The sequence below is a fragment of the Caenorhabditis briggsae genome (assembly GCF_000004555.2).
Source record: "Caenorhabditis briggsae complete genome, chrIV, whole genome shotgun sequence".
NCBI classification, from domain to species: domain Eukaryota; kingdom Metazoa; phylum Nematoda; class Chromadorea; order Rhabditida; family Rhabditidae; genus Caenorhabditis; species Caenorhabditis briggsae.
Genome location: NC_013487.2, coordinates 10,142,190 through 10,166,512, shown reverse-complemented (window position 1 = coordinate 10,166,512; position 24,323 = coordinate 10,142,190). Strand labels below are relative to the sequence as shown.

Below are 24,323 nucleotides of genomic sequence, written 5' to 3'. Positions count from 1 at the left end.
AAGTTTAAGTTGGCGAACGGATCCGTTTGTTTATCATTCGCAATCGGATCGGATACGGAGTTCGCAAACGGATAGAATATGTAGAAATACGAAATAATGTGCTGTGGTTTTCTGAAAACGGGTCGCGTGCGGTCCGTATGCGGTTCCTATTTCAACCGTGCGCGAACGCTGAGCGTCCGTAACGGATCCGTTCGCATTTTACCTGTGAAGATATTCACAAGAAAAATCTCGATAAATTGAGTTCAGTTTCAGAAACGGACCAAATGTTTGAATTCACTGTGAATGTTACTTATGTTGATGTATCGAATGATGCCAAACTCACCATCACATTTGGAAATGATACTGAACACAAACAATATACAATTTCGAAAGAATCCTCTCCATCGTCATCTGTATACACTGCTATTAGTAACAATTTGACAGTTCTCTATTTTACGAATCAGACAAGTTCGACTGGATTCTATTTAGAGTTTAAGATAGACTCAGCACAATCTCCGGGTTCCTATGGTAACCAATTTTTATTTTGACCATTCGATTTTTTAAAAAATTCAGCATCAACATTCATGCCGTTTTTCGTCATTCTTCTATTCCTGTTGTAAGACTCTTTCGTCTAAAAAACAGTCTACTGGTACACTCCCATAATTGTGTCCTCCTTTTTATGAAAAATATATGTTGCATTATACGTTTTTACAAAACAGAAACAAAGTCATCAAGACACTTTCATTCACATTATCAAATCAAAGTCAAGCTTTGAATGAGAAAACGGCTTTTCCATTGCTCAAAATGAATTGATAAACCACTCCAGCCGACATGCTCATTGGAAGAATTTTCTTCAACTGTGCTTGTCTGAAAATTCGAGGTTTTTGAAAGAAAACACTGAAAGTAGTTAGCCATACGTGTATTCCGTTCCTCGATTATTTGGGGTTGGAGTCCCTTTAATGATAGCAACGACGGCTGTCTAAAAATAGATTTGAACTTTGCTAGAATCTTCAAAAAGCTTACGGAATCCAAAATCTGAACATCAGTGAGTGTTTGGGGGATATAGGTGGCAGAAAGGAGAGTCGTTTGCTTTTCCGTGCTGTCCACATTGGCAGTATACTTGGAGTTGAGTACTGGGTTCAGTTCGACATAATGGAGATCTCTGGTATCTAGAAATTTTTCTTCAAATCAGTATACTTTTTGATATCAATTGATAACTCACATCCGCCTTCTTGAACCAAGAGCATGTCTCTGTGAGTACTAGCTTCCACGTTCACTACATAAATGTGCTGACTGTTTGAAATCCATTGCAATTCGTTTTGATAAATCATGAAAAGACTGAAACTGAAAAATAAATAGTTCTTTCAATTTTGACCTACCTTGCAGCATAATTCGTGTTCAAATTCTCTCCATCAAATACAAGAGAACTTCTGAGTGAGTAGAAATCCTTGGTGGTTTGTGGGAATGAGACTAAAGAAACTCCAGTCACTGCACTGTATCCTATGTAATACGCATTGTTGGTAGCGTTGATCAATTGTGGAGTGGAACTGATTGCGGAAGCTTTTGTGACCTTGGTTGGGACTGAAAGTCAGTATTTTCTGGATGTCCAGCTAATAATAGCTTCTTACGTTTCATCCATGTAATCTTGAATGCAAATGTGGCTGGATTGATAACATTCAAATAGACAATAAACATTCTTGGAGGGAAGTAATACGGTTGCAATCCTTCTGTTGTTGTTCTGAAATTCTTTTTGAGCTTTATAGATTTTTAAATTATTAGTAGTACATTAAAACTCTTCCAGCAGAATCAGCGAATTGGAATTCTGAGTCAGCATCTCCAGTCTTTCCACTGACAATCAGTTTTGCATAATATCCATCTGGCACATTCACATTCCATGTGCACTTCTGTGATCCTTGGAGAGCAGGAGCTGTTTTGTTCTCATTCCAACTAGAAGGCCAGTAATACGGTTGAGAGTTTGCTGGTTTATTTATTTCACCGGTTGATATTGTGCACACTGAAAACACAGTTATAATTGAGAATGATTCTTGGAGACCGTACCGTTTCCAGCCGACTCTACTAGTAAAATTAACGACGCATATACTAGAAACTTATACATTTCAGAGTGAGTAGTTTGAAAAAAAACGTACAGAAAAATAATTTTATAGAACAAGAATAGATGACAATTTATAAGAAGGAATGTTTGAGGTTGTTAAGTCTAGGCTTTGATGCTCTTTGTTCTCAATTTCGGTCGATAAGAAAGATCAAACAGACTGATTCTGATGAAAAGAGAGTAATTCGAGTACAAACTTTGAATTTATTAGTTGGAAGAGTCACGAGATTGTTTTCGGAAATTGATAATTGATAATGTTGCTGAAAAGTTTGTTCTTGAACTATTTGAGAGGCAATATGACCTCTACTTGAATATATTTGTCTCTGAATTATGCCTGAAACGCAAGTAATACATGTTGAAGAAATACCATCTCTTGAACCAAGTTGCTGCCTGAAAATTCTGAAAAAAAACCAAGTCTCGGTAAAGAAACTTAGAAAAAAGATGTACATAAATTCTTCAAGTGTGTGAATATTAAAATTTCGAAGTTTTACTGTCTCTTTTGGTTTGGAGAGAGCATTTTGCAATTTTCAGTACTGTACAGTGAACAGTTCAGTACTGTACACACGTGTGATATCACTCTGTAAGTTAGGTTTTGATGATTGAAAAACTGCTCAGATCCTCATAGTTGTGTGATTTCCGTAATCGAATTTAGAAGAAAGGCCTGAAATAAGGACCCACTGACTAATAATTTGAGTCAATTTATCTCAGTCCTTGTCAAAGATATGAAAAATTTGTCCACTGATAAATTGTATATCATAATATCAGAAGCATTTTACCAGTTGACACATTTTTGATATTTTTGACAGGAGCCAAGAAAATCTAGCTCGAAATTGACAGTATGGGAACCCTTCTATTACAAGTATTACGGTAAATCCAAGAGGTGTCCAAATTTGATTTTCATCTCAACATTCCGATTTTGTTTGCAAATGTCCCAAATCTCATAGAAGTGATTAAATTGGTATCGATTGAGGAGCGGAACCTCGTAAGTCATCTAGATCTGATTTCAAATTTTTGTATTCCACGAATAAAATAAAAAATCTCTGAGGAAAAATGACAACCAATTGAATTCAGAACCACCGATTAGATTGAATATTGAATATACCGAATACGGATTAGGAATTATGAAACAGAAATATAGCAAAAATATGGATTCTATACAGCGGAATAAAAAAATTCATTAGTGGTTTTTACATTAATTTTGATAATTTAGGAAAGATTTAGGTTCTGAGTTGAACGAGAAGTTAGATAAAAGTGGAAACATTGAAATTCTGAATTAACAAACTTTAAGTGTGAAATAGACCAATTTAATTAGCTCTCTCTGATATTTTGAACTGACTTCTTTACTGATAAATTTGTCACTGTGTCTGGGAATTGTCATCATGAAGCCAACTCCCTAAACTAAACTGTGCATCCACCCTTGTAGTTTGTATTGTCGTCATTTTTTAGCATCCAAATTCAATAAAATTATATCAAAGCAATGTTTATCAGCGCACGAAATCATCATACAAGCTAGAGTATATAAAGCGAACCTAATGTGCAAATTAAATACGAAAATGAACAGGTTCCTGTTTTTGCTTCTCGCATCCTGCGTTCTTGGTACTTCAGGATACCGGTGTACCAATGGAACCCAAGTCATTAATCCACCAACAGATCTCTCCACACCAACATTCTTCCCATTCTATTGGAATGGCGTAGACCCTGTTCCTTACATTGAGCACGAGGGTCCAGGATGTTTTCTCAATGTGAATGTTCCATCTGGATACTATGCAAATGTTACTATGTTCATGCGTTTGGACAGTTCTGGAAATTATGTTTATTATCCGAACAGAAAGATTGTCACGTAAGTCTGTCTTGATTTTCGAAGGCTTATGTAAATACTTCTCAGGCTTCAAAACGACGATCATCACCCATTTATTTTCACAAATCCATACTTCAAAGTTAGTGTTTCCGCCGCAAATCACACTGGACCAGGAACCAGCGAATTCGCCTTTAAAATCATCTGGACCAAATTTCCAGATGTTAAAAAGAATGTGATTGGCATTTACAAGGGACAGCCACCAGTTGCAGTAATACCAAATGGTGAACTGACAACATTCCGTGGTGATCCTTCCTCGATGATGTCGTTGATTGGATTCTCTTTGGAAGATCCATCAATGAATCATCTTCTCCGTCAAACTGCTCTTTTCGGCGGAGATTCATTCAATTCCGATTATATTGGAACACTGGATCAAGTTGTTAAATCGAAGCAAATTTTGACAACCTATGGAAATATGATTTCAGTTTACACTTTTTGATTGAACAGTCAAATTAATTATTCACTATTTATGAGACAGAACTTTCAAGATTCCAGAGTTTACAACACTTACGAAGGAATCAACATTCCTTCCTCTGGAAATCATAACGTCTACATGAACGGGGTCTTTGGAAATCATTTAACTGTAACTGATTACAATGGACCAGAGATTATCAAGGAGTTTATCACTTTCCCATCTACTGGAACCATCAGTATTTATGAGAATTCCATCTCCAACACAACATGCATTGCCACTCTGACGTAAGAAGTCTAATCTTGAAACTCTTCTGAATCATAGTTTTCTTTATTTTCAGAAGTTCCAACTATCAGCAACAACTTCCACTGGAAGTGAAAGGAAATATGAAATTCTACTCGTTAATTGGAAATGGATTCTACGAAATGGTCCTCACACGAGATGTGTCCAGAGCAGGAAGACTTTGAATTGGATTATTTTGAAATCCAATTAATATTTTTGTACATTAAAGAAACTTGAATGAACATATTTGTTTTTAATATAGTTTCTATTTTCTGTATATTATTGGTAAATGCCTATTCCTGCTCCGGTTTTCGTGTTCGGTTAACTCGGTTCATTTCCAACCGTTTTGATGGTGGAATTTTTGGAATTTCGAGCCAAACTAGAACTTCAGACAGTGGCTGAAAGATCGGACTACGTTATTGGGGAATAAGCTAATTTCTGACACGTTTTACAAGTTTCAATGTTTTTGTGGAGATTTAGTGACTTACCGAAAAACCTGTAATAGAAGGGCAGCTCATCTCGGTTCCTGTCAGAGATATAAAAATTTTGTCAACTGATAAATTGTTTATCGTAAAGTTAGAATTTTTTCTAAAATTCAAAGAAATCTTATATTTCAAGTCCTTTTTTAAAATCTTTCTCTGTCTAAAATTTTCTGAAAAAGAAGCTCTACTTTTCATTCAAATTTAAACAGAAGATTATGGGTTAACTTGATACTGTATCGATGCTTTTCCGCTGCTGATTACATACTGAATAATATCTGCACCAAATGTCAATGGAAGATTCGATTGAATATCATATCCCCTGAAATTACGATTCATTGAAAATTTTCCTCCGAGTTTTACTCACGAAATGCTGTCATGATATCCATGTTGATTTTGTGATCCGTAGTAAACAGTAAGAAAAGAATTCTGCATTAATCACAATATTTCTGTAGTCTCGAGAATATAACATACCACATTAATCGACACATAATTCAATACATCAGTCTTCCGTCCCACTGATATGAATGCAGTTTTCTTGTCACCTCCATCTACAGAAACGTTGCATGTTGAATTCATCGCACAGTCCATTTCAACGTATTGTGTGATGTCCTTGGTATCTGAAAAAGAAAGGTATATAATATTTTCATAATAAGTGCTCACATCCAGATTCTTGAACCAACAGTTGATCTTGTCGATGTCTAGCTTCAAGGTTGACAACATAGATTATGTCTGCAGAAGAGATCCATTGTTTACCAGACTTGTAGAGCAAGTAAAGACTGGAACGATCGAAACACTTGATTTGGATTGATTTTCAAAGGCTCACTTGGAAATATACTTGCCATCATAATTCTTTCCTTCAAAAACAAGTGTACTTCTCAATGTATGATAATTCTTTGGATCAGCAGGGAAGGCTAGAAGAGAGAGTCCTGTGATAGCACTGTAATCAGCAGCAAACACTCCTTCAGTGATATTCACAAGCTCTGGAGTAGCTCCAATTCCTGCGGAGTATTGGAGTGCAGATGGGACTAAAAATTGAGATAGGTTTGTTGTATGATTTTTCAAAAAACTTACACTTTGCCCAAGTTATTTTGAATCCTAGTGTTGCAGCAGCAACATTAGAAATAATGAAATTGAATTTAGAGGATGGGAAATAGTAGGGTTCCTTATTTTCATGTGTTGTTCTGAAACCAGTTAAGACTTCTAAAAAGTTTATCCGATGCTCCTCACTTTATAATATTTCCAGCAGTATCCACAGTTTTGAAGTAGGAAGAGTTGTCATTCATTTTTCCACTGATAACCAGTTTCGCGTAATATCCAGATGGAATAGTTACTGTCCAACTGCAAGTTTGCCCCGCTTCTAATCCTGGCGCAGTCTCATTCGTTCTCCATGTTGATGGCCAGTAAATGGCTTGACCGTTTACCGGTCGATTCAACACATTTCCAGTAGTGCACGCTGAAATCTATAATTAGTTCATTATCTACGATTCCAGAGCCTACCGTTTCCCGCCTCAGAAACAGCTGTGGCAAAAAAGAAAAGTGCAAGAATAACTAAAAACTGAGCCATTTCAAAACGCTATACCGCCCAGAATGGAAAGCGGTTTATGTACTAGAAAAAATGATGATATTATGAAGACGAAAGTGTGAAAATGGGCGTTAAACTTTCTGATCTGCACGTTAGATGTCTTGTGTTTAGTGTTTTTGTGGGATTCAGATGAATGGATTGACTGGAGACATTGTTGAAATATAACAGGTCGAATTAGAGAACCGAAATTTTCAATTTGAAAAAACGTTGACTGTTCTTTGTTATTAGACCCTTTCTCTCCATTCATTATTTGTGCTTAGGTTTAGTTACCTTTAATTACCCTGGCCGGAAACACACGAAATTACGGAGCACATAATCGCTAATTCGAAGATATCCTTTAGCAAAAACTCTACACCCTAGCTGCTCATTTTGTACAAACTACGAAGCATGACAATGTGATTATTTGGTTTCTCCCACCCAATATCAGTTATGACGAATGATCGTACACGATGATAATTCTTTGTCAGACGGGAGAGTTCAGAGACATGATCCAAAGTTTAAAACATAGAAACTTTGAACTTACTTTCTCTCTCTCTCTCTCTCTCTCTCTCTCTCTCTCTCTCTCTCTCTCTCTCTCTCTCTCTTTCCTTTTTTGTATCTTCTTCATGTCCAAGTTTCGGTACGAATTTTATCCGTTCTTTCCCTTCCCCCAATCTATATATGAAAGAGGGAAGGCGCGGCGCCCTTAAGAGTCAAATTTGAGCCAAATTTGAAACTTGATTTTCTCGAAACTGGTAGCTCCTCAGCAAAATCTGAATACATATTTGAAAATCTCTCATTCTCAGCTTTCGAATGATATAGGTCTCATGCCGAAGTTCCACCCCCCGTTTACAACCTTCCCTAGTCAGTTTTTTCTATCAACCGACAAAGAACACTGACGATTCTAACGTGCATATCAGGAAAGCAAATGACCATTTCCGTGCTTTCTCTTAAAGTAATATCATCATTTTTCTAGTACTTAAACCTGTTCCAGTCTCGATAGTTTCCCATTGAAAAATGGCTCAGTTCCTAGCCTTTTTCGTTTTTCTTTTATCTCTCACTGCGATTTCTACTGCGGGAAATGGTTCGTTTTATATTTAGAGGCAATACCGTAATCTCTGATATTTCAGTGTGCACTACTGGAAACGTCTTGAATCGACCAGTAAATGGTCAAGCCATTTACTGGCCATCAACATGGAGAACGAATGAGACAGCACCCGGATTAGAAGCAGGACAATCTTGCAGTTGGATAGTTACTATTCCATCTGGATATTACGCGAAACTAGTTATCAGTGGAAAAATGAATGGCAACTCTTCCTACTTCAAAACTGTGGATACTGCTGGAAATGTCATAGAGTGAGTGGTTCGAAAAACGTTTTTTATAATTTTGGAATTATTATATTTAGATCAACACACGAAAAAAAGGAACCCTACTACTTCCCATCATCTAAATTCACTCTGATTGTCTCGAACGAGGCTGCTGCCACACTGGGATTCAGAATAACATGGGCAAAGTGTACGTTTTTTTTTGAAATTTGTTCTATTACAACAAGCATAATTTTCAGACCCATCTACACTTCAATACTCCGCAGTGATTGGAGCTACTCCACAGTTAGTAAATATCACTGAAGGAGTTTTCGCGGCTGATTTCAGCGCTGTCACAGGACTCTCCCTTTTAGCATTCCCCGCTGATCCAAAGAATTATCATACATTGAGAAGTACACTTGTTTTTGAAGGAAATAGTTACACTGGAATCTATATTTCAAAGTAAGATACTCATTTAATTTTTCCCCAACGACGATTTATTTCAGTCTTTACTTGCTCTATAAGTCTCGGAACCAGTGGATCTCATCTGGAAATACTATCTATGTTGTCAACCTTGAAGCTAGACATCGGCAAGATCAACTTTTGGTTCAAGATGCCCAATGTAATATTTCTTCCTGAAACGGTTTTATGAACTCTGTTTCAGATACCAAGGACATCACACAATACGTTGAAATGGACTGTGCAATGAATTCAACATGCAATGTTTCTGTAGATGGAGGTGACAAGAAAACTGCATTCATATCCGTGGGAAGCAAGACTGACGTATTGTATTGGCTGTCCGTTCATGTGGTATGTTACTTTTATAGCTATACATACACAGATTATAATTTTTAACAGGACGCTTTCTTCACTGTCTACTACGGATCACAAAATCAAGAGGGATATAGAATCAGCCTTTCGTGAGTTTAAATCATAGGTGGCTTTTGGATGAAATCATTTTAGGGGATATAACATTCCGTCAAATCTTCCATTAACGTTTGGTGGAGATGTCATTCAGTATGTCATCACCAAGGGGCAAGCATCGATGCAATACCAAGTTAATCCATGATTTTTTGAATATTTTTTGAGTTCCGTGATATTTGGTGATTATCTTTGAATATATGTATGTAATCTGATAAAAGTATGGCAGTTGTAATTTGACACAGTGCAGAAATCAGAAAGATATCATCTTTACTATTAACAAACACCAAATTCTGTCTGTGTGTCCGTTTGTTCCCGGTTCCGCGACCCTAGCAAAGTCCCCAGTAAACCAAAACTTCTCAAATTTTCACACATGACCCGAAATAGCAGCGTGATGATGCCCGTCTATTTTACGTTTCAAAATTTTGAGTTTGACGTCTTCTGTCCTGGATCCGGGTGACCTGGATCCGGGTGACCTGAATCCGGGTGACCTGGGTCCTGGGTCCTGGGTCCTAGAATGTAAGATTCTGCGGAAGATTCAACCTTGACCAGAACTATCGCTTCAAGAACTCTGGCCTTCTGGATATCCACAATACACGGAAACATGATGCATTGTCCGGGAATCGAACCCATTGATCTTACCATATATTTTTGAAATCATTATTTTTATAATAAATAAATGTAACATTTGCTGCATATTTTCATGTTTTTTCGATGGGAAATCAAACATTAAGAGAAGCTGCCGAATTAGGAAATTCTAAATTTTCAAATTTCCGAATGAAAAAATTTTCCTTGAAAAAGTGATAAAACGGAACAAAAATCAAGCTCCTGGAAAATAGAACGACAGTGTATAACTAAAGATTATATGACACACGTTTGTTTGAAAGGTTTTGAAAAATTGAATTTTTCTACAGTAAATTCTGTGTCTTTGACGTTTATAGTCTTTTAGAAACTTTGATAGGAAAGTTTCAAACAAGTGGGAGCATTAGAAGTGCCCTGAAATAGAGCACAATGAGTAATTTGCGGTTTCCCCACCCAATCGTTAAAACTGTTTGGGAAGCATCAACCCAGTCTGCACCCATTACATCGATTTTCTATAAACTTTCTCTGAAACTGAACAACGTTATCAGGGTGTGGTCAGTCGGAGACGAGTCAAGCCTAACGATGGTGACATCACATTTTCTCTTATCGCACAAAATGCATTTATTTTATTTGCGGAGAACTTTCCAAAAAAATGATACAGCCGTTTAATATAAAATCGAATAGTCTGTACACCAATTTCAGTTCAAGAATCATGTTTTCTGTTCTCTTATTCTTAACAAATCTTATTGTTTTATCCACTGCTGATGGATATACTTGTGCTGGATATCTTATTAATCCACCAGAAGACCTGACGTATTACTTTCCGGAAGATTGGAGAGAAGACATGGTGCCAGCAAAATATGCAGGATCACAAACGTGTAATTGGCAGATCAATGTTCTCGAAGGGTACTATGCAACAGTTACGTTCTACAAAAACACTGACATGGAATCAGGAATCACTTGTACATATCCAAATGGACAGGAGCAATAGTGAGTAGCCGTGATGCCAGCTATTTATAATGGTTCAATTTTCAGTATTGAAGACAAGGAGCACAATCCATACATCTTCACTTATCCACAATTTCAAGTCAATCTTCATGTTTCTGACAAACAAGGAGAATTTTCATTCAAAGTTGTTTGGTCAAAGTGTGAGTTAAATATGATGAAACTGATGGAAATTTTCCGTTTTCAGATCCAGCAACATGCAAGATGAATATGGAGCTAACTGATGCTGGAGCTTTGTCAGCTGTTCCCAATGAATGCGTGAATACTTACACGTCTCCAAACAAAGTTATGCTCATCGGATTTACTCTCAAGGATGACTTAGATGTGCTTCTCCGCCAATCAGCAGTTTTTGAGGGTGACTCAGTAAACGGAGAGTATCTTGGTAATTTGTACTATGCGAGATACCGGCAAATTGTTTCACCAAGTAACAAACTGACAGTTTATACTTGGTGGTTGAATCAAAATATCAATTACACACTTTTCATGGGAATGGACACAAGAGGTTAGAATTTTGAGTAGCTTCAAATATAATAATGACTCTATTTCAGCTGTTGGAGATGTTCAACAAATCACTGGACTGAACTGCCCATCTGATCCAATTAATAAGTGCTATATCACTTTGAATTCGAACTACAACATTTCTGCAATTGCGACAATTGGAAGACAACCGGATTTCCTAGAACCCATCATGCAATTTCCAAGTGTAAGAGTAAAATTCTTTTTGAATCCGAAATTTTTGAAAAAAGATTTTTTTAGGAATCTACCTTGAAAATATACGAAGAACAAATCAATGACAATCACCTTGTGGCCAAAATTGAGTAAGTTTGTTTCAATAACGCTTGCTGTTAACTCCAGAAATTTTCAGTAAGTCCAATTACCAGACTCGATTCCCAATGGCAGTGAAAAACTCATTGAAGATCTATCATTTGGACAAGGGAAGAGTTTCGATTCCACTCACTAATAGTGAAAATGAAGGTGTGGTTTCTCTCAATTTCCAAAGGTAATCATATAATTTTTCAGCGAAATACGATACTGTTTACGATGGAAGATATGTGAATGTCCACTCCTTTGATTATGGAAGAACTAGTTATCAGCAGGACACTTCACAAACTTTTCAGACCCAACCAAACAAGAAATTGTACTTCCAATTCAATGTCAAATATTTTGATATAAATGGAAACACCACTCTTGACATCAAAGTATCCAGAGATGGAAAATTAGTCTACTCTGACACGTAATGACCTGTTTTCAAAACAAAAACATATAAATCCCATGTTTCAGCTTCTCGCAAACCAATTTGCCTCCAGCAAACACTTTGAAAGTTTTTGGAGATCAAATGGCGATCAATTACCAAACCTATGGAAACTACACGATGGGATTCGAAGTGGATCTTCTCACAACTAAAAACGGTTAGAATCTGCTGCTAATGCTTCTCAAATAAACTTTTGTATTTGCTCAGACGATGATAGTTCTTCACCTACCACACCCAGTCCGTCTGTCACGTCAAGCACCATTGTCACTCCAGCTAAAACTGTCACTTTGTCAACTAGTTCACCACCTGCAAATCCCAAAACAACAGTCACATCTAACACTTTGGAACTTTCCACTCTCACAGATATTCCAACAACCGGATCAACGACGCCTGGAGGGATAACAAGAGGAACAACGCAAAGATACGAGACATCCACGAAGAGTGGAACCACTCAATTTACGTTTGTATCCGTTCTTCTTATTATTATTTCTTCTGTTTTGTAAGAAATATTTTTTATGATTCTCCAAAAATAACAATACTTGTTCGCTGATTTTAATGCATAAAGAATTCGTTTGATATTACTTTTCGTTTTGGCTCAAAATATTTTGCATTGAGACAAAATCAGCAAACTGTTGCGACCATGGCATCCATAAATGCTAGAGTTTTCTAGGCCATTTGCTAGTCCATACGTGCACGTACTCCATTACCAGCCAAGTGATACTTTTGCAGGAAATCCTATGCGCCTTTAAGTTTGAGCTCGTAATTTGCTTCAACGTTAAAGGCGCAAAAATCAATGCAAAATATACAACGTTAGCGTTGGTCTCTACCCGAAAGCTTCAAATTAAACTGTTCAGTCTTGAGATTTTGTACCTGCATTCCACAGGAAAATGCTCAGAAAAAAATTATTTTCAAAAACGTTCTGGAAAAAATCATCGTACGATCTGACTCCGTGCAGAATCCAATCGATTGTATTTTGTGCTGATTGTGTTTGAACTAATAAAATGGTTTCTTGAAATTGTTGATTCCTTATTTCTCTTCAGAAAATCATTTCCTAATGTCATTCTCCGAGTGCAATTTCCCTTATCTGTTTCCGAGACTTTACGGCGGCGCCCATCCCTTTACCTATAAAAACTGAAACATCACTTTGAAACTTAATTGCCTCTCCTCAAAATGAATATTCTAATTTTCCTTTCTTTCATTGGATACGTGCTTTCCAGTGGATACCAGTGTCGAGGTCCCAATAAAATCACTCCACCAGATGATTTGAATCAAGTTGTCAATTGGCCCAGTATTTGGAATGATAGTATGCCTCCGATTCCATTTGCATCTCAACAATCTTGTATTTGGGAAATCGTGGTCCCAGAAGGATTGTATGCTACGGTAGTCTTTCATAAAAATTCTCCATCTACAGTCTCTATTGCTGCTTTCTACCCGGGGAAAGGCACAGGAGCAGGGTAATCCGATAAAGTGGCTAGTAAGAAGTCAGTGTTCAATTTTTAAGAATCGATAACAATGACCTAAATCCATACATCTTCACATCTCCTCAAGCGACTATAAACTTGTATAAATCGAAAGACGAAGGAGCGTTCTCGTTCAAGGTTTTGTGGTCAAAATGTGAGTTTTCGTCTAGATTGATTTTGTAATTTTCAAATTTCCAGACCCAACGGTACCTCACGATAACATCCAGTTAGTAAAGGGAGCCATGCCAACTGCAATAATTCCAAACGGACATTTGTCAACCTTCACAGCTGAAACTATAGTATCCCTTGTTGGGTTTGGATTGAAAAATCAATCCGAATATCCATTACTCCGTCAATCTGCTGTTTACGATGGCAACTCAACGGATGCTGAATTCCTTGGAACTCTCTACAGCATCATGATGTCTAAAAAGGAAGTGATAAGTAGTGGGAAGTCACTGACTGTGTTTACATGGGGTCTGAACAATCAGTTCGACTACACTCTATACATGGTGCAAGATCATACAAGTGAGTGAGCAGAATGTGAATTATGAACTTATGCATTTCTTATCTATTTCAGACGAACTTCCATTTTTCACGTACAGAGGAGTCAACTGCGCAGACGGATTCGATTGCAGCTTTCAGATTAATGCTGTTTATGGAACTTCCGTTCTTGCGACTTCGGATAGTCATTCGGAGTTTATCAAGAACATTGAAACATTTCCAGATGTAGTTATCAAATTGATTGTTAACAAGTGAAAAATTGTTTTTCAGACCGGAACTTTGAAGGTTTATGAAGGTCCGATTAGCGATGAAACTTTGGTTACAAAGTTAACGTAAGTGCTAGAAATTCCAGACAATTCAGGGAATCAACATTTAGAAAATCCAACTACAAAACTCGTCTACCAATGGAATTGAAAAATTCATTGAGACAATACGTTTTGGATACTGGAACAATCACCGGATTCATTATTACTCGTGATTCAAACAGCGGTAAATAATTGACTTCAAACTGAATGAAACATGATTTCTTTAGCTGATTGGAATAAAGTTTATGATGGAAGAAAGGGTTTTGTTCATTCATTCTATCACGGAGTCTACAGTACTCAACAAGATACAGATGAGACTATGTTCACACAACCAAAACAAAAGTTGTACTTCAATTACGTTGTAAGGGATGCTGATTTTACTGGGGCTCAGACATCGTTAACTGTAACTGTTATGAGTGATGGCAAACAAATTATTTCTGATACGTAAGATTCAACTATAAAAAAGCGGATTTATATTCATTTTTTCAGTTTTAATTCGGGAAATCCTCCTCCGATTACAACAAAAAATGTTCAAGGAGACACGTATCATGTGAAATATGAATCACGTGGAGCGAATACAAAAGGATTCAGAATAGATTTCTCAACGACGTCGTCTAGTATGTTTTTTTTTTCAATTTTCTAGCTCATTTTGTACTTTAAGCATATGAAAAATCTACATCAATTCCTCCTATATCTTCAATGTCCACAACTGGGAAGAAAGGGTCAACTACTATAGTAGCTACTACAAATTCTGTGCCTGGGACTCAATCGTTTTCAACTTCGTCCACATTTTTTTCAACTTTGACAACTTTGAAGAATTCAATCGCAACGTCGTCGAAAGTAGTAGAGACAACATCTCAAATAATTAAAACAACTCCCACAATCATTGAAACTACAACAAAATCTGTTTCTCTGGTGACATGTTACTTTGCATTTATTATCTCTGTTATGTTTTTTAGTTTGAAACTTTAAATTGAGCTTCTCGCAGTCAAAATTCTGTTAAAGGTCAAGTATTGTTTGAAATTGTACTATTTGCTTTCATAATCGTGGAAATACCACATTCGGGTCTTATTGAAATTTCTGAAAATTATTGGAATATGATTGTTTGGAAACTTTTCTTCTTTCGAACATTTGTTCCTTTGTTTTACAAAAACAGCTTATGGCTTCATTTGAATGTATTTTCCTAACTTTTGATCCAAAAAAAAAAAACAAAATTTCAGTGCAGACTCTAGTCAAAAAGTGTACAAATGATATCACTGATATCGTTGAAAATATGAGTGTAACGGACACTCTGACACCTAGAACGCACTATAAAATACTTTTGAAATTCTGAAACCTCGATTTAATACTTCTTATCAACTGAATTCTCACCTACACGTACACACACACCCACAAATGCTTCTTCTTTTTCTGTTTACTTTTCTGACCTTGTTCCATTGCATTTCAACTACAGTAAGATCTTCATCAGAAGAATATTGAATCCTTCGAAATATTCAGAATGCGATGGAAACCATGTGATTGACCCACCAGCAGATATAAACACAGCTTGGTAGTATCCAGATGGATGGACTGAAACACAAGATCCTCTTCCGTATGCTCAGAATCAGACTTGTCTATGGAAGGTTCGAAAGCAAATTTAATTTTAATTTATAGTTTTTATCATTCTGAAGATTAATGTTCCAAAGGGAATGTATGCATTTTTGACACTAACTGGGGAAACAAACATTACGACTCTGACTGTAACGGATTCAGTTGGAAACCAAGATTGGTGAGGGGTTTTCAGATAAGAATCCTTGAACATGATAGTTTTAGGGTCAATGCATATTTCAAACAGGAGCCATATTTCTTGCTAAACCCTCAATTTATGGTCTATTTACAAAGCAATAATGGAACGGGAACGTTCGGAATGAAAGTCATTTGGAAAAAGAGTAAGTAGTTTTTCATCAAAGTTGTCTTTCCAAACAAAGAAACCCTCGAAAAGAAAGTTTTCTTTCAGTTGGAGCATTCAATCCATCCTTCGAAAAAGTTCTTCCTGATACCGTACCCATTGTAAAATCTTCGGGTAATTGTGACAACGGACTTGTCATTGACTCGAACTCCGCCGTTTCCTTGGTTTCTGTAAGGCCTCCTCCAACTGATCAGTTGACAAATGCGGAAATAAATCTTCAAATGAGAAATACTGTTGTTTTTGATGGTCCGACTATAGATGATAAGTTGATTGGAAAGTAAGAATCAGAATTGATATCTGAAAATCTGTTCAATCGTTTCAGCTTATGGCAAATAGAGCAAAAGGATAATCAAGTTGTGTCCAGTGGAAAGTACTTGACACTATATTCGTTAAGACCCAATATCAAAACAGACAGTTATGCTTTAATTCAAGATTTCCAAAGTGAGCGTATTGGCTCTTGGGCCAAGTCAAAAGGGGGGGGGCCATAGGTAAAAATGTGGACTAAGTTAAGGTTTACCAATTTTTTCTAGTTTTGTGACCGTTTCCATTAAAATTTCGAACTTTGAACACTTTTCATAATTTTGTGAAAATTTCAGTTTATGTCATTTTTTGCATATTTTTTGTCTATTTTTTTGTTACTAAGCCTGGAAAAATCTGAAACTAGCTGAATAACTTCAAATTACCAGTTACAATGGAAAAAAATAGTGTTGTTCATACAAAAAAACCGGCCTAAACTGAAATTTTTTAAAGTGACAAATTTTTGTGGAAACAAGCGCAAAGTACGAAATTTTTATAAAAACATTCGAAAAACTAGAAAAATTGGTAAATCTTAACTTAGTCCACATTTTTACCTATGGCCCCCCCCCTTTTGAATTGGGCCCCCCTATTCTCATGCCCCCCCCCCCCTTTTCGCTTGGGCTGTCATTTTCCACTGTATTTCAGATGTCAAGCAGTTTACCGTGTACAAAGGAGTTTCCTGTTTTAATCAAGATCTTTGTGCGGTTATTATTGATGCCAGAGTCGGACTAGGTGCAGCTGTCCGAATGTCACCCGAACCACATTTCTTGAAAAATCTGTATATGACTGAAGATTCCAAAATGACCGTTTATACTGGAACCATTTCTCCAGATCATCAAGTGGCTCAGTATACGTTAGTTTTTAGTTGTCGAAGAAATTAAGAGATCAATTAATTTCAGAAAACCGCAATACTCCAATGTAGATCAGAAATTTCACGGTGTTTTCACTACATATACATTGGATCAGAATATTGCAATTGCATATTTATCCAGTGACCGATTGGATACAAATTGGACAAGTATCACAGACGGAAGAACTGGAATATTTGCATCAAAAAATTATGGAGTTGTTTCTAAAGATCAAAACATTCAAGAGGCATTTAGCGGAGCATCAACGGATATTTTTGAAATGACCCTAAATACGAAAAGCTCAGGTTTGACGGACCGTGCAACATTGACAGTAACTGTTACTTCTGGAGGAAAATCTGTTTTTGATGAAAAGTAAGAAATATGTTGTAAAACCTGTATTAGAATGACCTCTTCAATGGAAGGTCCCCTGAAAGACCTCACGACAGGGGCTTAAAACTTACTGATTGAAAACTTTCGTAAGTTTTCAGTTTTAAAAACTCGGAATATCCACAAAATCACAGAATATTTTAAAAACCCTTTTTATTGCTCAAACACTTGCTTCGTTTGATAGATTTCATGAATTTTGGAAGTAAAAATTTTTTTGAAGCACCGAATTTTCAGATGAAAAATTTTGGAAATGTTGCCCAGAAAAATAAAAGGGACCACCGTAATTGTAATAGATGGACCCCCAGAGATACATTGCAACTATAAGGGATTTCTATTCAGGTTTTACGGTCTATTCAGGTTTTACGGTAAATTGACTGGGGCAATTATGACTTCATCAATTTAGATACACATCACAACGATTCCCGCCTGCAACTATTACCGCAAATGGAAATGGTTTGATTGTAAAATACGACACAAATGGATCAGAAACAACTGGGATGTTGATGGATTTCAGTTTCAAATTGGAAATGAGTGGAGGTACAACCATTTCTCCATATACCCCAAGTACCAAAAATCCAACTCCAGAGACAACTACAAAATATGGTTCTAGATGTTTCTCGATAATTGTGTTACTTTCTTCTATTTTCATGACATTTATTTTTGAATGAATCATATTTCTCATTATTCTGAATCACTTTGAAAGAAACAAGCAGGCGTTGTGGTTTCTCGATCCTTGAATAATCATGACGTGCCTGTGCAAACAAAAAAGATTTTCGCAGAGGCTGATAATGGTATTCTATAAAAAACTTGGTCGTAGTCAGGAAATAGAGACGGTTTTCATTTCTTTTCACTCCTTATCATTTTGTGGCTGTATCATACTTTCAGACAACCATTCGCATTCTTGTTTGTCTCCTGAAACATTATTTTTTAAGTGCAAAACCTGCACATGTTTCTTAAAATATCAATTTTGGCTGCGCTGATTTCTGAATTTTTAGCAGTTGATCCATACAGTTAGTTTACTAGAATATTTTTTTAATAATTTTACGTTTTCTTTCAGGTTGTGCTGATACTCAAACTATCAATCCGCCAGCCAATATTAGTAATTCAATCTCCTATCCGAGCAATTGGCAAACTTCAAATGATGCTCCTCAATACGCAGCTAATCAAAACTGTACATTTACTGTAAGTATTTCAAAGTAAACCGCTTCATGACCTTGAACAATAATTTTCAGGTGAATATACCCAAAGGAATGTTTGTATTCCTCCAAATGAAAGCAACCACAGATCCCAGTTCAGTACTCATCATGACTGATTCAGCCGGTTATCAAAATATGTGAGTCACATAGAACCACAGCTCCCCGATAAACCTCTAAATTTAGAATCAAACTGACTTCTCTAGAACCCTACTTCTTGATGGATCCCTCTTTCACAGTTTCTCTTCAATCTGTTAAATCTGGTACTTTCGCCATGAGTATGACATGGCATAATGGTAAATTGTTACGAATAAACATCCCGGTAGAAGGATTCCATTTCGGTCGGTCGAAAATCGGCTGTAGACAAACCACCGACCCAGCCAACCGACCGCTGAACGAGCTGACCGTATTCGTGCATTTGCGTGGCTGCATTGAAGTTGAAAAAAACCGAAAAGTTAGGCGTGCGTCGTAAGATAAAACTGGCGTACGAGAAGATCGGCTGGATCGGCGGTCGGTCGGTCGAACCAAATTTCCCGACTGAATAGAAGCTTTATTCATGTACAATATTTTTCAGTGAATCCAACGTTTCCAACAACTTATAAAGTCCATCCGAATTCTACTCCTCTTTATCTCACTGGCGGAGATTTTGACAACTCTACAGTAATCGAGTCTGAGACCAAAGTCAATCTTCTTGCTCTTATTCCTACTTTGATTATCACTGATGTAACTCCTTATCTGCGTAACACTCAAGTATACGATGGCCCGTCTACCAACTCAAAGCATGTTGGAAAGTAAGAAAATAATAATTTAAAAAAGAAGACAAAACCGTTTTTTCAGTCTCTATCAAGTTGTGGCTAATGGAAACAGATTTGTCTCTTCGGGGAAGTATTTGACTCTTTGGTCGCTGGTTCCTGGATTTTCTAATATAGGAAATTCTGTCATCATTCAGGATTACTTTGGTTTGTATAGGAATTCCTTGAATCAAAATACAAGCAAAAATTTTTTCAGATGTCAAAGACTTCGAAACCTACAAACCAATTAATTGCATTTCTGATCCGTGTAAAGTAGAAATTGATGCTAGTACTGGAACTGCTGCAGCCATTCGATACAATCCGGCTTACTTCTTTGTCAAGGATATTTCGATGCCTGAAACCAACAAACTTTCAGTTTATACGGACTTTGTCACTCCTGCACACAAACTCGCTGATTACACGTAACAGCTGATTTTGGGATATTTCAAATATATTCCATTTTTAGATCATCGATCTCCAAGTCCAATACACCTCAAAAGTTTTTCGGTAGATTTAATACATTCGTTTTGAACCAGGATCAAGCTTTTATTACTCTGTCTTTTGATCCTGAAAAAGGTTTTTCTATTTGAATTTATATTTTGTCCACTAGCAATTTCTTTAGCCGGATGGGCAACTGCAGTCGACAGCCGTCGGGGATTCTTCATGTCTCCAAACTACGCATTGAACAGTTCTGATCAAAATATCAATGACACAGTCTCTGGTTTTTCTTCCACTTCCAATATCAGTTATACTGTAGACAGATCTGCAATTTCCGGAGCAGCAACCCTGAATGTTTTGATAACATCCAAACAGAAAGTTGTAGTTAACAATACGTGAGTTTCTGAAAATAGTTCAGTATTTGATAACGGTTAGATTGCAGTTTCTCTACAACAAACTTCCCCGGAGGAACTGAATGGACAGTTGGAGACACGATTTCTGTGATCTACAATTCGAACGGAGTATCCACAACAGGAGCATTCGTTAGTTTTGGATTTGACCATTACAATTCAGGAACTACGAATGGTGAATTTAAAATTTTCAAGACGAATTATGAAATCGTTATTTTCAGGAGTACTTGTTTCGATGGCTCTAGCTTTTTGGATGATGTTTTCTTTTTAGAAAACTCGCATAATTGAACACTCAAAACACATGGTGCCTCGTTTTCCATTTTGTTCCGATTGAAACGTTGTCTTTTTTTCACAATAAAACTTTATTCGTTTGTAAAAATCTGCGCTTATCTTCATATTTTTGGCTGATGTGTTTATATACATAGGATAAAGAAATGAACACCTTCATGGAGAAATCGAGTAATGTAATATTCAGTAATTTGGATTTGATTATCTCTATATACTTCTGAAACTGTAATAATGAATATAAAGATTAAAAGTTTAAAGATTTCGATTAGAGTTATAAGTATAGTCTAACATGGTAGAGTGATTGGGCAATAGGATTAATATGGTAAAGTAATCGGAACCTTTCTGTTACAGGTTTTCATTTTTTATAACACATGCCGACATGGCGTTAATAGTTTTCTGAAAAAAGTGTTCCAGGAACTGACCGATAATCATACTTTTTATCATTTTTGGAGAAATTCAAAAAGTGATGACATACGTTTCGCAAACTTGAGCAATGAGTTTCAAATAAGCTTCTCTATTTCATGAGTTATCATCTAATCTGGTTCTTATAGCAGATAAAAATGTTGTAGGCACCATCGTCTGCACAAAATTTCATAACTGGAGACGGATTAATCTATTTCCTCATGAGAGTTGCATCATTCAAATGAAATACAGTCGGTCATTAAGCTTTCGTCAATTTTGACCATTTTCAGGATTCTAGAGCTCGGCTGTCATGTTTCCTCTCATTTTGAAACTTTTGGAAGATGTGAAGCAGATCTAGATTCACAGAATATTTTTTAAAGTCCTAGTTTTCAACTGTATGCCAGTTTCTGAAAGACACCCTTTTTGGTCCGGTTTTGTACTGAAAACGTTTAAAAACAGATGTCCTCAGAAATCGGAAAATAGTGGAAAAACTAAAAACTTTCAAAAAAAGTCTGTGAATGCTAAGTTTTCAATCTAGGTATGTTTTACTCTCCAACATTTTCAAAGTGATCGGAAAGTTGACAGTCGAGCTCCAGACCCCTGAAAATGATCAAAATGGCCGAAAATCAACTCAAAAATGTGTTTTTGTATATCTCATTGGTAGGTGCGGTACATGTTTCCCTACAACTCTTCCAGCAATTTCAAAAGGAACTACAATAAAAATTTCAGAAATTCCAATGATATTTCTGATAACTGGCGGATGCTAATCAAAATGTTAACACCTTTGCGGACACGCTGATTCATTTCGTCATTTATTTCTTCCCATCTCATTAAATTTCGTACTCAAATTTCAGATAGCGAATGGGAAAAATAAATGCTAAACTAATAAAGAAATGGTAATACTTAAAATACAAAATAGTTTTGAATAAATTGGAATCGTCTACAAGAAGCATCCGTTTCTTATCAGCCGCTCCCTTTTTTCGTCAGAACATTCCAGAATTTACCTAACAGTACGATCACAATAGCTCACATCTCGCGATATCATAGATGTTCTGAGGAAGTTGAGCCCAACGTTCGAGAAACTGTCTGTTTGTGCAGCCAGTTCCAATCCACACCGGTCACTGATTTCAAAATGCAAAAAAAGTGAGCGACCTCCTCCTTTCGTTTGTTTAGAGCATCTATATAAGCATTCGTTTAACTGATAAACTCATACAGTTTTCGTGTCTCATTCCTTCTGATCATGCATCTTCAACTTCTCATTACTTCCTTCTTTTGTTCAATTGTTTCTGTTGCTTCTAGCGTTGTTACATGCAACTATGGAGATACAGAATACGATGGATAGTGAGTTCTTCTGAATCTCAGAAAGAAACAGAGAGTCTTTTAAATTTAGTTGCTACACATTCGTAGATCAACGTCTACAGTTCCCGGATGCTCAGGCATACTGTGCCTCACATGGAGGAGTCGTCGTGAGATTCAGGGGCGACGCTGATGGACGTTGGTTGGCTTGTAAGTTTGAGTTGGACACTTCTGGGAGTCCTACAAATCTTCAGAGCTAGTTATGAATTTCCCTATAGTCATATCTGGTAATTACAGTTCTGCGATCCCCATTTTGTTCCCAAATCGGTTTTCCGTAGCACAGTGCCGGTATACAAAAACATATTTGTCAGTTGATTTTTGGACATTTTCAGGACTCTGGAGCTCGCCTGTGAAGTTTCTGATCACTTTGAAGACCTTAGAGGTTGTGAAACAGATATAGGTTGAAAACTTTGCATTTAAAGAATTTTTGAAAATTCCTAGTTTTCCAGCTATTTACCGAATTCTCAAAGACGCGCTTTTTAGCCTGTTTTTGTACTGAAAACGTTAAAAAACAGGTGTTTTTCAGAAATCAGCAAATGGCTGGAACACTAGGTGTTTTCAAAAAATGCTGTGAATACAAAGCTTTCAAACTAGGTCTGTTTTACACCCTCCAAATTTTTCGAAATGATCGAAAATCTGACAGTTGAGCTCCAGACTCCTGAAAATAGTTCAAATGGCAAAAAATCCACTGAAAAATACGTTTTTAAAAAATATTTTATTAAATGGTACTGTAACTTCAACTATAATATAGCATTAACTTTCTCATAAAAATGTTTACGATGAGCAAATTTCTCAATAATTATTTCACACGTGATATTTCAAAACTTCTGCTAACTTCTTATCTAACCGACGCCTTTTTTGAAATTCCAGTTTCGTATAGTAGAGTAAGACACAATTACAAAGTGGTGATTTATTCGCAGACACAATATTAAGAACAGATTACAAGAGTTATGATCACAAACTGTTTCAACACTAAATACATCTGTTACTTATTAGAAAAAATGGACGAAATTTCGAAATATTCTGAAAAATTCATATATCGTATACAGTATAACTCCTTATTTTCCAGCCACCGCTGCTACAAAATTCCATGCAACCTATGGAAACTTCTGGATTGGTCTTCACCTTGAAGACGATCAATGGGTATGGGATGATGGTCATAAAGTGGATTATCTCAATTGGGGACCTGGATATCCTTACAGTGGATACGACTATGTTGGAGCTCAATTATCCAACACAAAATGGGTTTCTGTGCAATCATCTGCTTCTCTTCCGTTCATTTGTTATTATCAAAAAGGACACAACAGAAATCAAGCGACCACTCCAGTGCCGAGTGGTGAGTTTTGATTTGTTAATGATGAATTTTCGATTTTCGAATTTCAGAAAATCCAGTCAATGTTTGCAATGGTGCTGAACTGCTTCTCGGTCACAGGTAAACACACCCACGGCTTCTTATCAGTTACAAAATTATGTCAGATGTTACTTCTTCAACCCAACTCTTCTTCCATACGATTTGGCTAAACAAGAATGCGAAAAGGCTGGAAAGACACTGGCCGTTTTCGACAATCAGTCTCAAATCAATTTCGTTACTTGTGGGTGTCTATTTCGTTTTGTTCCTTTAATCCTATTAACTGTTCAGCTACCGCAATCAGCAAGTTTTCAATGACATACGGCTCGTTCTGGATTGGTCTCACCAAGAATTCCTCTGATAACAAGTTTTATTGGGCTGATGGAGACATGAACCAACTCAATAACTGGTCACCTGGATACCCATTCCAACATCAGACAATTGCTTCTCAGCAAGTATCAAACAGCAAATGGAAGACCTCGGATACAAGCTCTTATCTCCCTTCTGTTTGCAGCGGATATGCTTCATAATTGTTTGGTTTTTTTACTATTCTATTATAGATAAACAGTTACATAAAAATATAATTTATCTTTCAGTAAACCAGC

The 24,323-nt window shown here is 36.6% G+C and overlaps 8 protein-coding genes across 8 annotated transcripts in view; 6 read left to right on the top strand and 2 right to left on the bottom strand.

Annotated features, from left to right (window-relative positions):
* The window catches only part of CBG24383, a gene marked incomplete at both ends in the record, with an annotated part of 2,307 nt that extends 2,025 nt beyond the window's left edge, over positions 1-282 (top strand). The window contains one exon of the mRNA XM_045235792.1: positions 253-282. Within this exon, the coding sequence (XP_045091322.1) occupies positions 253-282 (30 nt within the window). The remainder of the gene's footprint in view (positions 1-252) is intronic.
* A 461-nt stretch (positions 283-743) lies between these two features.
* On the bottom strand, positions 744-2,095 carry CBG24382 (the record flags this gene model as incomplete). The annotated part of the gene is made up of 8 exons (XM_002648206.1): positions 744-846; positions 897-958; positions 1,003-1,148; positions 1,202-1,317; positions 1,359-1,560; positions 1,608-1,717; positions 1,765-1,993; positions 2,038-2,095. The coding sequence occupies 8 exons, from the start codon at positions 2,093-2,095 to the stop codon at positions 744-746; spliced, it is 1,026 nt and encodes a 341-aa protein (XP_002648252.1).
* A 1,547-nt stretch (positions 2,096-3,642) lies between these two features.
* On the top strand, positions 3,643-4,823 carry Cbr-dod-24 (the record flags this gene model as incomplete). The annotated part of the gene is made up of 4 exons (XM_045235791.1): positions 3,643-3,929; positions 3,975-4,334; positions 4,440-4,643; positions 4,697-4,823. The coding sequence occupies 4 exons, from the start codon at positions 3,643-3,645 to the stop codon at positions 4,821-4,823; spliced, it is 978 nt and encodes a 325-aa protein (XP_045091321.1).
* A 510-nt stretch (positions 4,824-5,333) lies between these two features.
* Positions 5,334-6,684, bottom strand: CBG24380 (the record flags this gene model as incomplete). The annotated part of the gene is made up of 8 exons (XM_045235790.1): positions 5,334-5,439; positions 5,485-5,546; positions 5,592-5,737; positions 5,781-5,896; positions 5,944-6,145; positions 6,192-6,301; positions 6,348-6,573; positions 6,618-6,684. The coding sequence occupies 8 exons, from the start codon at positions 6,682-6,684 to the stop codon at positions 5,334-5,336; spliced, it is 1,035 nt and encodes a 344-aa protein (XP_045091320.1).
* Positions 6,685-7,698: 1,014 nt separating this feature from the next.
* On the top strand, positions 7,699-9,055 carry CBG24379 (the record flags this gene model as incomplete). Its single annotated transcript, XM_002648203.1, has 8 exons — positions 7,699-7,765; positions 7,812-8,037; positions 8,088-8,197; positions 8,247-8,448; positions 8,493-8,608; positions 8,651-8,796; positions 8,845-8,906; positions 8,950-9,055. 8 exons carry the CDS (start codon positions 7,699-7,701, stop codon positions 9,053-9,055), a joined length of 1,035 nt encoding a protein of 344 aa, XP_002648249.1.
* Positions 9,056-10,201: 1,146 nt separating this feature from the next.
* CBG24378 lies at positions 10,202-13,962 on the top strand (the record flags this gene model as incomplete). Its single annotated transcript, XM_002648202.1, has 13 exons — positions 10,202-10,479; positions 10,525-10,637; positions 10,682-10,996; positions 11,043-11,197; positions 11,251-11,312; positions 11,360-11,469; positions 11,515-11,728; positions 11,776-11,903; positions 11,954-12,206; positions 12,964-13,200; positions 13,248-13,360; positions 13,405-13,731; positions 13,784-13,962. The coding sequence occupies 13 exons, from the start codon at positions 10,202-10,204 to the stop codon at positions 13,960-13,962; spliced, it is 2,484 nt and encodes an 827-aa protein (XP_002648248.1).
* A 1,956-nt stretch (positions 13,963-15,918) lies between these two features.
* Positions 15,919-20,530, top strand: CBG24377 (the record flags this gene model as incomplete). Its single annotated transcript, XM_002648201.1, has 10 exons — positions 15,919-15,940; positions 16,903-17,110; positions 17,157-17,477; positions 17,896-18,029; positions 18,550-18,674; positions 18,725-18,825; positions 19,523-19,644; positions 20,099-20,309; positions 20,357-20,499; positions 20,520-20,530. The coding sequence occupies 10 exons, from the start codon at positions 15,919-15,921 to the stop codon at positions 20,528-20,530; spliced, it is 1,398 nt and encodes a 465-aa protein (XP_002648247.1).
* A 1,724-nt stretch (positions 20,531-22,254) lies between these two features.
* Cbr-clec-187 lies at positions 22,255-24,248 on the top strand (the record flags this gene model as incomplete). Its single annotated transcript, XM_002648200.1, has 6 exons — positions 22,255-22,355; positions 22,405-22,520; positions 23,440-23,706; positions 23,754-23,802; positions 23,847-23,962; positions 24,010-24,248. The coding sequence occupies 6 exons, from the start codon at positions 22,255-22,257 to the stop codon at positions 24,246-24,248; spliced, it is 888 nt and encodes a 295-aa protein (XP_002648246.1).
* Between the last annotated feature and the right edge of the window lie 75 nt (positions 24,249-24,323).